Genomic DNA, 14281 nt, shown 5'->3' with positions numbered 1-14281 from the left:
CAAAGTTAGAATTGATCTTCAGCAATCCATGCTTATCGTAAGAGACGACTAACGGGATCGGGTGGTCAGACTGGCTGACTTGGTTGCCACATCATCATATCCCAGTTGGGTAGAGTGATGCTCATGCTGTTGATCACTGGATTGTCTGGTCCGGACTCGATTATTTACGGACTGCCTCCATATAGCTGGAATATTGCTGAGTACTGCGATAAATAACAAACTAAAACCAATCAGTGTCGTATCAACAGAAAACATTGTGACGTTATGTTAATGTCACAACGTTAAATAGTAAGGCCACACTGGTCTGCAGAACATGTATTTTGTAGGGATATCAACAAGGCAATATCGCTTGTTATTACCCACGAGGTCAACGTATGGGTAGTTGCATACTAATCTCGTACGTCACACGAGTGTCGTATCGCGTTGATCTGTGTCGTAACGACTTGACCTGAGATTCTAACGATTTGATTGGATAACCGATTACCTCTCAATTAGGTCACATTCTGACGTAACTATTTTTATATTCATAACAAACACGTGAATTCATTCATTCTACAACATAAATGCATTGTGGAAATGAAAACATTGCGGAGGTTGCCGTGTCGCTGTTTAATTGTGAGTCGAACTGAGACATTATATCCGTCGAAAAACATAAACGCAATGTTTCCACCAGTGATGTTAGCCGAATGAAGCAACTGGAAACCAAGAAACGAGGTGCTACGGAGTAGTTTACTGTACGAGGCTGTACGAGGCGATGACAACTGACATGCAGTGACGTCATTACAGTGTGACGTCATGAAAATATTGTACTACAGTACAAAACTCTTCCGCAACCTCTTTATGAAACCGGTTTCGGTTTGAAACCAAAAACATAACAAAAATACGCTATTTTGTCAATTTAATGCATGTAAGACGTGGGTAATAAATAAAATACCACACTCGGTCTCATTACATACGAATTATACGAAACTCGTGACCTTCCTAATGAGACCTCGTGTAGTATTCTCTATATAGCAGCCATATGTGGAATGATTCGCCTGCAATAACTTTCCGATATATATATGTGTATGTGAATTATAGAGATTGTCCGTTCTGATAGGTGGAAAAAACAAATGACGTCATACATTGTTCATAACGACACACACTAATGGCATAACGTAATTTTTATGACTATATGCCCCCTTCATGCAGTGATGTTTCTTTGTAATATTGAAAATTTCCACGTTTCCTTCATTTTCTGTTAACATCTCCATGAGTGATATACAGAATAACCTAACCTATGTCCCTCTCGGATGAGTGATGTAGGTTGCTGCCAGAAGCTCTGGATTAACACCATTCATTCATTCGGAACAGATAATCCGTAATTCCTCCCAGCTCGCTGTTTATTCTCTAAATATCACCAAGCGATAATCCGGTGGAACTGGGTGATAAAAAACATATTCAGATGACGTCATTGTATTGTTCTCCGGAAGTAGGGCAAAGCGCTTCAGGACCAATCTACACAGATCTAATCATTTAATGCATAATGTTAAAATATCGGTCAGTACGCACGTCCTGTTCACATCAATGTGGTCAAACTGACCGATATACTCTGGCTACTCTTCCATGATAAAGATCGAACAATAGGTAATTGGCTTGAAACGTAAAACGACGGGCCAAGCTACTGTCATTCAGACCCTGAAACAAATATACCCAATGCAGCCCATGCAAGTCTATAATATGTGGCAAGTCTAGATTACCAGTTTCATGAAAATGAAGAAAGTCTCTGTGCTCCTTGTTTTATATTTTGTGAATTTAATTGAGGAACTATTTTTTTCCGTAAAACATCTTCATTTCATAAAACTAGATGTTAGTCTAGGGCCAAACATCAGCATAGACTAAGGCTTAGTCTCTGAATATACATATATAATTTTGATAGTAACAAACAAGCCCATTTACCTGAACCTGGGGAAATATGGACTTGCTTCGTTTAGGGCTTTAGCACTACAGGGAAGAATAGGCTGTAGGAAAATAATGTGGTTCAGGGACTGTGAGACAGACTAGCATCAGCACTGCGAGTTGTTAAACATCTTGTATATAGCAGTGTACGCTGACAGCGTCTTATGAACGATGAAGACGACTCCGCCCTTCCGTCGGGAGCTTCCGGAAAAGTCTGCTGCTGAAGGTTGTGGGCAAAACCTCTTGTGGGGGTCACCAGGTTAACTACTGTGATATTATGTGAATGAGCAATTGTTGTTTTAGGCCGCAGTTGGCAACCATTCGTCACAACTCGTCCATTTCCGTAACCGCTTGTCCCGGAATAACACAAGTTGGTCACGAATGAGTTGGCAACAGGCCAGCATTGATATCATGGCGGCTTGTAAATTTTCGAGCCATGGCAAAGTACAGCCGGACAACCTGTAAACTCACATTCACCGAGTCGCCTCTTGGTGTTACCCAGTTTGTTTTGTGTATTTGTTGTTTAACGCCGCACTCAACAATATTCCAGCTATATATTGGCGGTCTGTAATTAATCGAGTTTGGACCAGATGGTTCACTGATCAACAGCATGAGCATCGATCTACCCAATTGTGATACGATGACATGTGTCAACCAAGTCAGCGAGCCAGACCACCCGATCCCGTTAGTCGCCTCTTACGACAAGCATAGGTTACTGAAGACAAATTCTAACCCGGACCTTCACGGGTCTTAACTTAGGAATTGCCTTCTTCAGAATCCCCAAAACTGTTAAAACATTGTACAAAATTCCAATTTAATTCTTCACGTGGTACGTGACCGACCGTATATATATCCGCTGAGAGGTGAGTTCGGTTTTCTGCCGCTTTGAACAGTACTTATAATACAATCAGGGCAAATTGGTACGTGACCGATGGTATCTATATATATATAGATATATATATATATATCTATATCTATCTATCTATCTATCTATCCGCTGAGAGGTGAGTTCGGTTTTCTGCCGCTTTGAACAATGTTTATTAATAGGCCTACAAGACAACGCGTCTGCTTTATGTGGGAAGGAGCCCGAAGTAATGCATGTTTTTAGACGTTTGACCCTTTGATGAAAGGTATATGCTGACAAACCAATAAATACAATCAGGGCAAATTGGGATTCGAAACCAATATTGTGTATTCTAGGCACGTACAAGGGACTTAACTATATAATGGGTGTTGTGTTGAGGAACTGTAATTATTACGGAACAATCACTTCAAGTGCTGTGTTTTCAGAACACAATTGCTATTGTCCTTGGCATACCATGAGTGCCAAATTCAAGACCTTCCTGTGTTTTGTATCAGTTGAAAGTCAACACTACTTACATCACTTGATGTTTGCAAAGATGAAAATCAAAGTTCTTTGAACATTTATAACAGGAAAGAAAGGCTGATATGATTTTTATTATCTTAAAGAGGTTTTCTCCAGTCTTGTGTCCATTTCAAGTGTACACTTAAATCTTGTGTGATATGAAAACTGATAAATTATCTCTCATTGTAACAAGCGGTCAGGCTCCCACATGTCATCCTATCCCATGTGCATGGACAGTCGGACAACTGGAAGTTTATACCTTTCGGCTGTGGGAGACATGCCAATTTACACTTATCAGAGGGGCATACAAAGTCTGTGGTAAAGACTACCAGATGTCCGACTTCGACTTTTGTGGACGTCGCAGTGGCCGAGTTGGTTAGTCGGTTGTCTTTGTGTGCTGGCACAGAGGGTGTGGGTTCGAATCCCAGATGGGACTCCAACAAACTAAAGTATTAGAATCTGTACTTTACTGAGAAAGCGTAATCCCAAATATAACATGTATTACATTTGACCACTTTCTGATTGGCATCGTGTATTCAATTACTTTCTTTACATGAAGCTGGTAGAGAAGGCAGAGCCAAAGATCCTGATCTTATGGACTTGTATCAAATGCAGAGATGGATGGCATGGCTGTTGAGTTCTGGGTGTTGAAAATACATTGTGCCAGCCTGTGGCGATAACTGACTGTGATCCAGCTGGTCAGTGTCTTTCTGAAGTACAATCTGAAGTGTAACACCAGCCTTTGAAGGGTGACTTTGGTGATCCAAAAAGGTTCCGATATTTGAATCCATGATCTCAGAATACTCATAACCAAGGGAAGCAACTCTCCCAAGCCAATTACAGGCTTTTCTACACCAAATCAAAATCAGTTAGGGAAGCAAGACAAGATTGACATAGATTGAGATATCTGGCAGCTGTGATAGGATGATTTTGCCAAAACGGTTTAGTTTTCCACTTAACACTACAGCAGAAGTCTTTAAGTAAACAATTGGTTTTGAGAAACCAGCATCAAAATAATGGTTATGCACACTAACCGAGATAGCATTCAGAGATGGCAATGGTTTTGCCAACATTGCCAACATTGGGCCAATGTCCGAATGCTATCTGGGAAAGTCCATACTTTAACAAATTCACTTTGGTCAGTATTATATGGAATACCATGTTTGAAATCAGCCAATCAGGTGCCAGCTTATCTCAATCAAAGAATGGGGGACGCTTGGAATTTTCTCCAGGAACATTTACTTGGAAAGTGACGTCTAGAAATAATAGTAGCCAGTAGATATTTTCTGTGTTTATTTATACAGTGAAGATACACACCCCTTCTTAAGACATTCAACAGTGACATAAAGATTGAAAAACCGGTTTTATATAGTTAAATTCTCATAAAATCAGATCATTTACTCTCATACAAAACACCTCTCTGCCCTGGACACAGATCAGAAACAACATGATGTAAACAACACCCACAGAGAATGTAATGATGCAGCCTTAGTTTTCAACATTTGGAACTTACTGTTTAAGTTTGTTTTGAGATAGTCAAATCAGATGAGCTGCTCTAAATGCTACACTGACACATATTGAGAATTTAGTGTAGATGTCAGCTGGCTGTTTAGAAAGCTCAGCTCACATGACTTACTGTAAATCATCTGATTTTAATGAGATTGGTTTTTTCATGTTTATGTACAAAAGTAACCTCCAGTTGCACTGTGTTTATTCAGCACGATACACATCAGCTCCTATATACAGCTGCTTCCTGCTTGTGTTTCACATCCGCAACACACCAGTATCCACATCCTTCTTTAGAATTCCTTCTTCATATCTGAAAATTTAAATAACCAATTACAAAAACATTCTAAACTGCTGTTGATCAAATAACTAGCTAACCTGTCCATGGTGAGTGAGTGAGTGAGTTGGGTTTTACGCTGCATTCAGCAATATTCCAGCAATATCACAGGGGGTATGCCAGAAATGGGTTTCACACATTGTACCCATGTGGGGAATCGAACCCAGGCTTTGGTCGTGATGAGTGAAAGCCTTAACCACAAGGCCCCACCACCCCAATCCATGGTGAAACAGATAAAGCATTAGAGGGTACCAACATTATATTGACTGAGAAACATTGATGTACTTCATGTTGTTGAGGAAGTATTTCAAATAGTACAATAAAGTTTAAAGTCTAGTGAGACTTCCTAATTATTTCTTTCCTTAAAATCGAATAAGTAAAGGACCTTCTGACCATCATACTTAAATTCTGACACTGACACATATTTAAAAAAACTAGGGATAAGATATTCTTTCTCCCTTCACATTATGTGTTAGGTTGAGTATGCAAGATCTTCGTCTTGATTTTAGGTGTGCTAAAATCACCTTATAAACTACGAAAACCTAATTAGTAACATGTTTGGTTGCAAATTTTGAATTGTTACAAATATCTAAGATTTAAACTGGATACAATCCTCTGATAACTACCAAAAAGTCCCTGAGTTTCATGATCGGTTCTTATATTATATAACCTTCTCATGTTTCAAGACAGTTCAGAAGACACAAGTCAGGAGATGGATGTATCACAGGAACACTCACCACTCTGTTCCTGCAATGTGCCTCGCCAACTCTGCTCCATCTGCTTGACAAACACATCAAATATGTCGATGGTCGGTCCCAGGGAGGTTCTCTTGTAGTCTGGAAATATGGCACTAAATATGACAAGAGTCTTTGTCACATTTTGATTTCAGTGGACTGAAGTTCTGTTACTACAACCTCTAACAGTGCTTGCTGAAGTATTTGTCTGATTTATAAACTCACAAAGTAAACATATATTAGCTCTCTAAAAAAATGAAAACAAAAAAGGTTTTGTATGGAACTGTTCGGCTAAAAGTGTTGAGACATCCCAAGGTAACAAACTTGTCCAATATATCTCTGTGTAGAAGAACCTATTCTTAAAATGTCTCCAGATCATAAGATAGTCTTTCCAAAATAGTTTCAGGTACACTTAATTAAGGAAGTACCTTTCTGTTTTTTGCCTGTTTCTGTTGTCACAGCTTCTGTTTTGTTTAGCTCCTCGAGCAGACCACTGAAATATACAACAGAATGGTCATGTTTAACCTTTGACACCAGTCTTGGTGTTTGGTGACAGGAGAAGCCTCATCATGTCACAGGATGGTGGAAAGTCGGAGGTTTGATGCCAGGCCACTTCCTACCAAAGGACATTAAATGACAGTAATTGTTCCCAGCCTTGATGTACAGCACTGATGGGATAAACATGGTATGAGAAACTTGAAAATAATCTGGAAAACAAAACCTGGTTGGTCTTCACATCATTTGGGTGGTGTATACTCTACTCCCTCCTTCTGACTGACTGACTGATTTTGGTTTTACGCCGCTTTTAGCAATATTCCAGCAACATCACGGCAGTGGACACCAGAAATGGGCTTCACACATTGTACCCATGTATGATTCGAACCGGGTCTCATGGCAAGCCAACGCTTTAACCATTAGGCTACCCCACTGCCCCCCTCCTTCTGAGTAGATCTGACAAGGTCATCATAGTCAGTATCAGACCAATCACCTGTATGAGTGCAAGCTCAAGGCAAGTATAATGCTCAATGACCGATCATCTGTTTGGGGTCAAGGGCACCCGTAACATCAGGTTTTACTAACCTGTAACCTATGTACCTTCATGAAAACTTCCGTTTAAGTGAGTGAGTGAGTATTGGTTTACGCCGCTTTTAACAACATTCCAGCAATATCACAGCAAGGGGACACCAGAAATGGGCTTCACACATTGCAACCATGTGAGGAATCGAACTCGGGCCTTCAGTGTGACGAGCAGACACTTTAACCAATAGGCTACCACACTGCCCCACTTCCGTTTAAGCTGTATGGGGACCCATATATTGATACACTTATATGAATGTGGACCCTTGGGATCTGTAACTGTTGCTTGATATGCACTGGTTATATGAAACAATTGCACCTTTCCTTCAGGTCCAGCGACTAGCCCAGGACACTCATGTCAGTTTTGCTATGGTCAAGAACTGATGCCCTGGCAATCTAAAGATCTGCCTGGGTCTTTTGGGAACTGATTATCTTTGGAAAAATACTTGTTAGTTCGAGGGTTTCTTTTATTGAAAACCCCCCAAAAAACAAAAAAGAACGCACACACTTCATGTCCAACTGCTGATTACCTTATTGTTGGGACATCGAAAGGACTGAACTTCTCTATCAGGGTAGGATCCATCGGGACACAGACTCTACCTGAAGTGATTCAGGGTCGACATTACATTTGGACAGACAGATTAAAAAATTAATGCAACATACTTCTGCATATATATACACAGATGACAAAAATTAATGCAACATTTATAAAGATACTAAATTTTGGACGATGACAGCTTGGTATAATATTACTGAGTTTTCAGGTCAACTTCCAACAACTGACAATTTCACCTTTGTCTCACCCTCAGACTCTGACAACCACCCCCCTAGACTGACAATCACAGACCTAGAGTGACAATCACAGACCTAGAGTGACAATCACAGACCTAGACTGACATTCACAGACCTAGTTTCTGACAAGCACACACCCTTAGCCCCTGACCACATCACCAGTAGCAGTGATTATTCCCACACCCACTCAATGGCAATCTCACCCCACACATGATATACAGTCCACACGCACCCTTACATGTACCTGTTTTAGGATGGACACAGAAAGGACTCTTGAGAAGATGGTTAACTCCCTTGCTGACGTTCACGTCCAGTCGAGGGTAACAATACTGTAGTAGTATTTCCTCCTTCAGATGGCGTAGTTTCTTGTTTCTGTATTTCTCCTGAAACAGGATGTCACATGCTACAGATGGTCAAGATATGACATTCTACCACACAGTCAGTACAGGTACGACATCCTACAACAAAGGTCAGTTCAGGTATGACATCCTACAACAAAGGGTCAGTTCAGGTATGACATCCTACAACAAAGGAGTTAGTTCAGGTATGACATCCTACAACAAAGGGACAGTTCAGGTATGACATCCTACAACAAAGGGTCAGTTCAGGTATGACATCCTACAACAAAGGGTCAGTTCAGGTATGACATCCTACAACAAAGGGTCAGTTCAGGTATGACATCCTACAACAAAGGGTCAGTTCAGGTATGACATCCTTCAACAAAGGGTTAGTTCAGGTATGACATCCTACAACAAAGGGTCAGTTCAGGTATGACATCCTTCACAACAAAGGGTCAGTTCAGGTATGACCTCCTACAACAGTTCAGGGTCATGGTATGACCTCCTACAACAAAGGGTCAGTTCAGGTATGACATCCTACAACAAAGGGTCAGTTCAGGTATGACATCCTACAACAACAAAGGGTACATCCTACAACAAAGGGTCAGTTCAGGTATGACATCCTACAACAAAGTTCAGGTATGACATTCAGTTCAGGTATGACATCCTACAACAAAGGGTCAGTTCAGGTATGACATCCTACAACAAAGGGTCAGTTCAGGTATGACATCCTACAACAAAGGGTCAGTTCAGGTATGACATCCTACAACAAAGGGTCAGTTCAGGTATGACATCCTACAACAAAGGGTCAGTTCAGGTATGACATCCTACAACAAAGGGTCAGTTCAGGTATGACATCCTTCAACAAAGGGTCCCCCACAACAAAGGTCATGACATTCAGGTTCAGGCATGACCTCCTACAACAGTTCAGTTCAGGTATGACATCCTACAACAAAGGGTCAGTTCAGGTATGACCTCTTCCATCAAAGGTTCAGTTCAGGTATGACCTCCTACAACAAAGGGACATCATACAACAAAGGGTAAGTTCAGGTATGACATCCTACAACAAAGGTCAGTTCAGGTATGACATCCTACAACAAAGGGTCAGTTCAGGTATGACATCCTACAACAAAGGTCAGTCAGTTCAGGTATGACATCCTACAACAACAAAGGGTCAGTTCAGGTATGACCTCCTACAACAAAGGGTTAGTTCAGGTATGACATCCTACAACAAAGGGTCAGTTCAGGTATGACATCCTACAACAAAGGGTCAGTTCAGGTATGACATCCTACAACAAAGGGTCAGTTCAGGTATGACATCCTACAACAAAGGGTCAGTTCAGGTATGACATCCTACAACAAAGGGTCAGTTCAGGTATGACAGGTAGTTCAGACATCCTACAACAAAGGGTCAGTTCAGGTATGACATCCTACAACAAAGGGTCAGTTCAGGTATGACATCCTACAACAAAGGGTCAGTTCAGGTATGACATCCTACAACAAAGGGTCAGTTCAGGGACATGACATCATCCTACAACAAAGGGTCAGTTCAGGTATGACCCCCATATGACATCCTACAACAAAGGGTCAGCATCCTACAACAAAGGGTCAGTTCAGGTATGACATCCTACAACAAAGGGTCAGTTCAGGTATGACATCCTACAACAAAGGGTCAGTTCAGGTATGACATCCTACAACAAAGGGTCAGTTCAGGTATGACATCCTACAACAAAGGGTCAGTTCAGGTATGACATCCTACAACAAAGGGTCAGTTCAGGTATGACATCCTACAACAAAGGGTCAGTTCAGGTATGACATCCTGCAACAAAAGGTCTAGGCTTACCACAGTCAGTGACTCCTCCACCCGTCTGACTATGATCGACCATCTGTTGGCCGAGTTGGTTCCAGTTTTTGTAAAATCTTCCTTCAGCTGTTCACGGAACTCTAAAATACAACAAATATGTTTTTGTCACCTTTTATAGTCCGGTATAGCAAAATGCACAATAACCTCCTCTCCAATTGACAAATTTAGTCAGGCACTGCCAGACATTTTTCTATTATAATTGTAACCAAAGTTAATTTTGGAGCCTCAGACAAACTCTCGGAATATGAACCACAAAACAGATATATCATACAAGCAGTTAACTCCACCATTTAATTTAACCCCAATTTGTCACAAAACATCATTTTCAGTAGATATTGGTCTAAATGTATGGACTTTTAATAGCTAAGCTTACTTGACCAAGAGCCGTCTTACTAGACTCTGGCTACCAACAAGTCACTGTTACACTTGGCTTTGACCTAACCTGCGTCAGGGACGAGAGACAAAACCTTGTCCCATCTCTCCTCTGTGTCCAGGAAGTCTTGGCTGTGGCAGGCGTAGTCCACAAAGTGCTTCTCGATGATTGTCAAGGCACGTCTGTAACAATCACAGTCATTGCTAAATAATAAGTATATTCTATTTCTGGGCTTCAGGAGAGTGAGTGAGTGAGTAAGTTTAGTTTTACACCGCACTCAGCAATATTCCAGCTATATGGCGGCGGTCTGTAAATAATCAAGTCTGGACCAGACAATCCAGTGATCAACAACATGAGCATCGATCTGCGCAATTGGGAACCGATGACATGTGTCAACCATGTCAGCAAGCCTGACCACCCGATCCCGTTAGGTGCCTCTTACGACAAGCATGGGTTACTGAAGGCCAATATTCTAACCCGGACCTTCACAGGTAGCTTCAGGAGAGAAACTTAAATCAACTTTAATGGGAACTGATGATAACTCTTCCCTGGCCAACTTGTTTCTTTCAAACTTCTCAATTGGTGACAAACTGTAAAATTATTTGAAGTTCTAAATATATGTTGTTGTTTAACACTGCAGTCAGCAGTATTCCAGCTATTTATGACGGTCTGTAAGTAATCGAGTCTGGACCAGACAATCCAGTGACTAATGGGGGGGGCATGATGACAAGCATTCTTCACAAATGAATCACATGTCCATTTTGTAGCCCAAACAACTAAATTTCAAAACACAATTTATTTTGTCAATAATTAGATACACCAACATTTATGAACTGACTACCAGCTGAACTTGTCTTGCAGCAAAATTTTCCACATAGCTAACTCTTATTCTCAATTCATCCCTTGAGGTGGTGGTGGTGTAGTGGGAATTGGGTTTAACGTCGTGCTTGAGAATATTTCGCCATATGACAACGCATGCGTGTGTTTATGTATGTGTGGCTGCTTGTACTAGCCCAGACTTAAGCTGGTTTTATAGTGCTAGCCCACTGAGATACCATGCCGCAGTGAAGCATGAATACCCCACTCAGACACATTATACTGACTCCGAGCCGACCAGTCCTTGTTGTACCCATTAATGCCGAGCGCCAGGCAGGGACCAACAAGTACCATATTTTAACATCTTTTGGTATGACGCGGTCGGGGATCGAACCCGCGACCTTCCGCACTCCGGGCGGACGCTCTAACCACTACACCACGGAGGCGGTCCATCCCTTGAGGACTCGAACAGGCAGTTGTGAGTGTGTGGGATAAAGCTCATACTTGTCATAAGAATCGCCCCAAAGAATAGAATGGTCAAGCTTGGTCACGTGGTTGACTGCATGCCATCTAAACCTTATATTCTTTGTTGCTTGTAGTATGAATCACTGGTTTGTCTGGTCCTGACTTGAACACTTCAGGCAGAATTGTAGCTGGAATACTGCTGATGGCAGAGTTACACAACATACAAACAAACAAACAAAAAACCCTACAGATATTGCTGGAACTACGACAGCAGCTAAAGGAAGACGACAATGTATGATGTACTTACTTCACAGAAGGATGCATTCGATCATCAACTGTCACCTTCTTGGTTTGATTGTCTCCTCCCTAAATAACAGAGAAAGGTGTTGAACGTATACACTCACATCCACACACGATACAGTCCGTGATGTCCAAGTGTATTAGAGGTGTGACGATACAGAAATTTCACAATACGATAAGTACCACGATATCTTGGAACGATACGATTCGATTCGATGCATATCACGATATGCTTTCTTCAGTTATTTTCTTTAAAAAATTATATTTTAATAGCAAGAAATTTTGACATAACCGTCAATATCTAATGAAAATTAACAATTTTAAGGTCAACGATACATATCACGATACGATAAAACGTATCGATATATTTATCGTCAAATACAGTATCACGATTATCGATACTACGATATATCGTCACAGCTCTAAAGTGTATATCCAGCCAGGCCACTGTATTGAACAGCATGCACTAGGAAACAACTGAAGGTGGTTTATGTCTATTGATACCATTATAACAGAAGGAGACACTCTGAGGGAACAATTAATTCACATCAACATTGCATTTGATGTTTTCGCATTCAACCATGATACACACAAGATTTACTCTAGTCTTCACAAATAGAACAGACAATTAAAACACTGAACAAAATATTTCTTATTAAAAATGTGAATTAAGTTGGGAATAAAGACCAGTGATAAAAGATTTGAATCAGAGTTGGAAATTAGGGTGGTTAGGGGAGACTGACAACAAAATGACAAGAAACCCTTAGTCTTCATGCAGTTTCTGACTTCATAAATAACTGAAGCCATGTCTGAAATATTGATAGTCCGGGACATCAGGCAAGCAGTTATTCCAATCACTGCTGACAGGTAAATCATACCATGTACATCAAATGTTAAATGTGATCTCATTAATCAGTCTCTCTGCAAGTTACCTTGACAACGCTGAGGTACTCAGCAATGGCTGACCTGGCTGCCTGTGAGAGTTTGCGGGCACCTTCATCGCACACCCAGCAATGGATGCCTCGGCGCCCGGAATACACCCACAACAGGTGCTCATACCCGAAGTCATCTGGAGATCAAAAACTCATAGTTTGATAATGTTCAATGCCAGTAATATTCCATCTAAATTAGAGTGGCTGGTGAATAATCATGTTTGGTCGAGACAATTCTGGAGATTAATATTGTGAGCAATTACTCTCACCATCAGGACATGTTAACCACACAATCGATGAGGTCATGTCTTCACACCAGCATAGGCTGCTATGCACCATTCCAACTTAGAACTCCTATGACACATTTCATATTGTTTACAACCACTTGCAGCCCCATTTCCATTTTGACAAACACTTGAATAAAGCACTTCACCTTTGTCAATGTTGTCAAAAAAAAACATATTAAAAAAATTAGCCAAAATAATTGTCCACTGTCTGCTGGAAGAAGTCAAAGGCAGAAAATCACTGGCAATGGCGGTGGTCCATTTCAGACAAAATCTTAAAGCAGTCCTCTTCCTAGGCTGCTGCGCGGTGGGCTAGCCTAGTGGTTAATGGTGTTCCCTCGTCACGCTGAAGACCCAGGTTAGATTCCCCACATGGGCACAATATGTGAAGCCCATTACTGGAGTCCCCTGCCATGATATTACTGGAGTATTGCAGCGTAAAACTAAATTCACTCCTAGGCTGCTTATAATGATCAAATCAAAAGCGACAATTCTTTAAAGGTCACATGCAATGCAGATTCTGATACCTTTCGGTATGGACTTACAAAAATGCAAATTCAACTTATAAAGCAGTGAAAATGTGTGTGCCTGCCTGCCTGCTAATGACAATATGCTATACACAACTTCAATCACTGACCACATGCAATTTGAACCTATCAGGCTATACACCATAAACAAAACACATTGATTTATGGCTTGTGCACCTGAGTTCTGTCTGTCACATTATGTAATTACACAGACAGGCAGGTGTGATACTTGTACACATGGCATGTATGGTGTCTGTTGATTTCAAAATGTTATACACAAAAATGAGCATGTATTTACAAAACCCAACATCTCTATACACACACAAAGAGCCCTGAGTGTATTGGCAAATGAACCAGCCAATGAAAGACTTTGTTACACTTGAGTGCACCCCACCCACTCTGAATGGGGTTCGGTATCACGGCTGCATCGTTTCAAGGGAAGTAAACCCAAGTACAAAATATTGCACTTTTGATTTGCGATTGTAAGCTTATAATTTTGTTTATTTGCTTTTTCATAATCAGCAATGTATATTATATGTCATGAATAAGTGATAATTGTGTTTTAATTATGTTTGTTTTTTGGATGCAGTTGACCTTTAAGATGGGTAACATCTGAGAAAATTATAAACTAC

At 40.8% G+C, this 14281-nt stretch overlaps 1 protein-coding gene across 1 annotated transcript in view; it reads right to left on the bottom strand.

The window, feature by feature from the left end:
• Nucleotides 1–4582: 4582 nt before the first annotated feature.
• Nucleotides 4583–14281, bottom strand: part of LOC124282896 (DNA primase small subunit-like) — a 29380-nt gene continuing 19681 nt past the window's right edge. The window contains exons 5-13 of the mRNA XM_046718937.1: nucleotides 12839–12975; nucleotides 11914–11972; nucleotides 10395–10507; nucleotides 9932–10032; nucleotides 7995–8133; nucleotides 7489–7558; nucleotides 6310–6374; nucleotides 5885–5983; nucleotides 4583–5123 (exon numbers count right to left, since the gene is read on the bottom strand). Of these exons, the coding sequence (XP_046574893.1) occupies nucleotides 5104–5123; nucleotides 5885–5983; nucleotides 6310–6374; nucleotides 7489–7558; nucleotides 7995–8133; nucleotides 9932–10032; nucleotides 10395–10507; nucleotides 11914–11972; nucleotides 12839–12975 (803 nt within the window). The 3' untranslated portion in view covers nucleotides 4583–5103. The remainder of the gene's footprint in view (nucleotides 5124–5884; nucleotides 5984–6309; nucleotides 6375–7488; nucleotides 7559–7994; nucleotides 8134–9931; nucleotides 10033–10394; nucleotides 10508–11913; nucleotides 11973–12838; nucleotides 12976–14281) is intronic.

This window comes from Haliotis rubra, unplaced genomic scaffold, assembly GCF_003918875.1.
Source record: "Haliotis rubra isolate DU_JTF1 unplaced genomic scaffold, ASM391887v1 Scf306, whole genome shotgun sequence".
In the NCBI taxonomy this organism is placed as follows: Eukaryota; Metazoa; Mollusca; class Gastropoda; order Lepetellida; family Haliotidae; genus Haliotis; species Haliotis rubra.
This window is presented reverse-complemented; position numbering and strand designations above follow the sequence as displayed.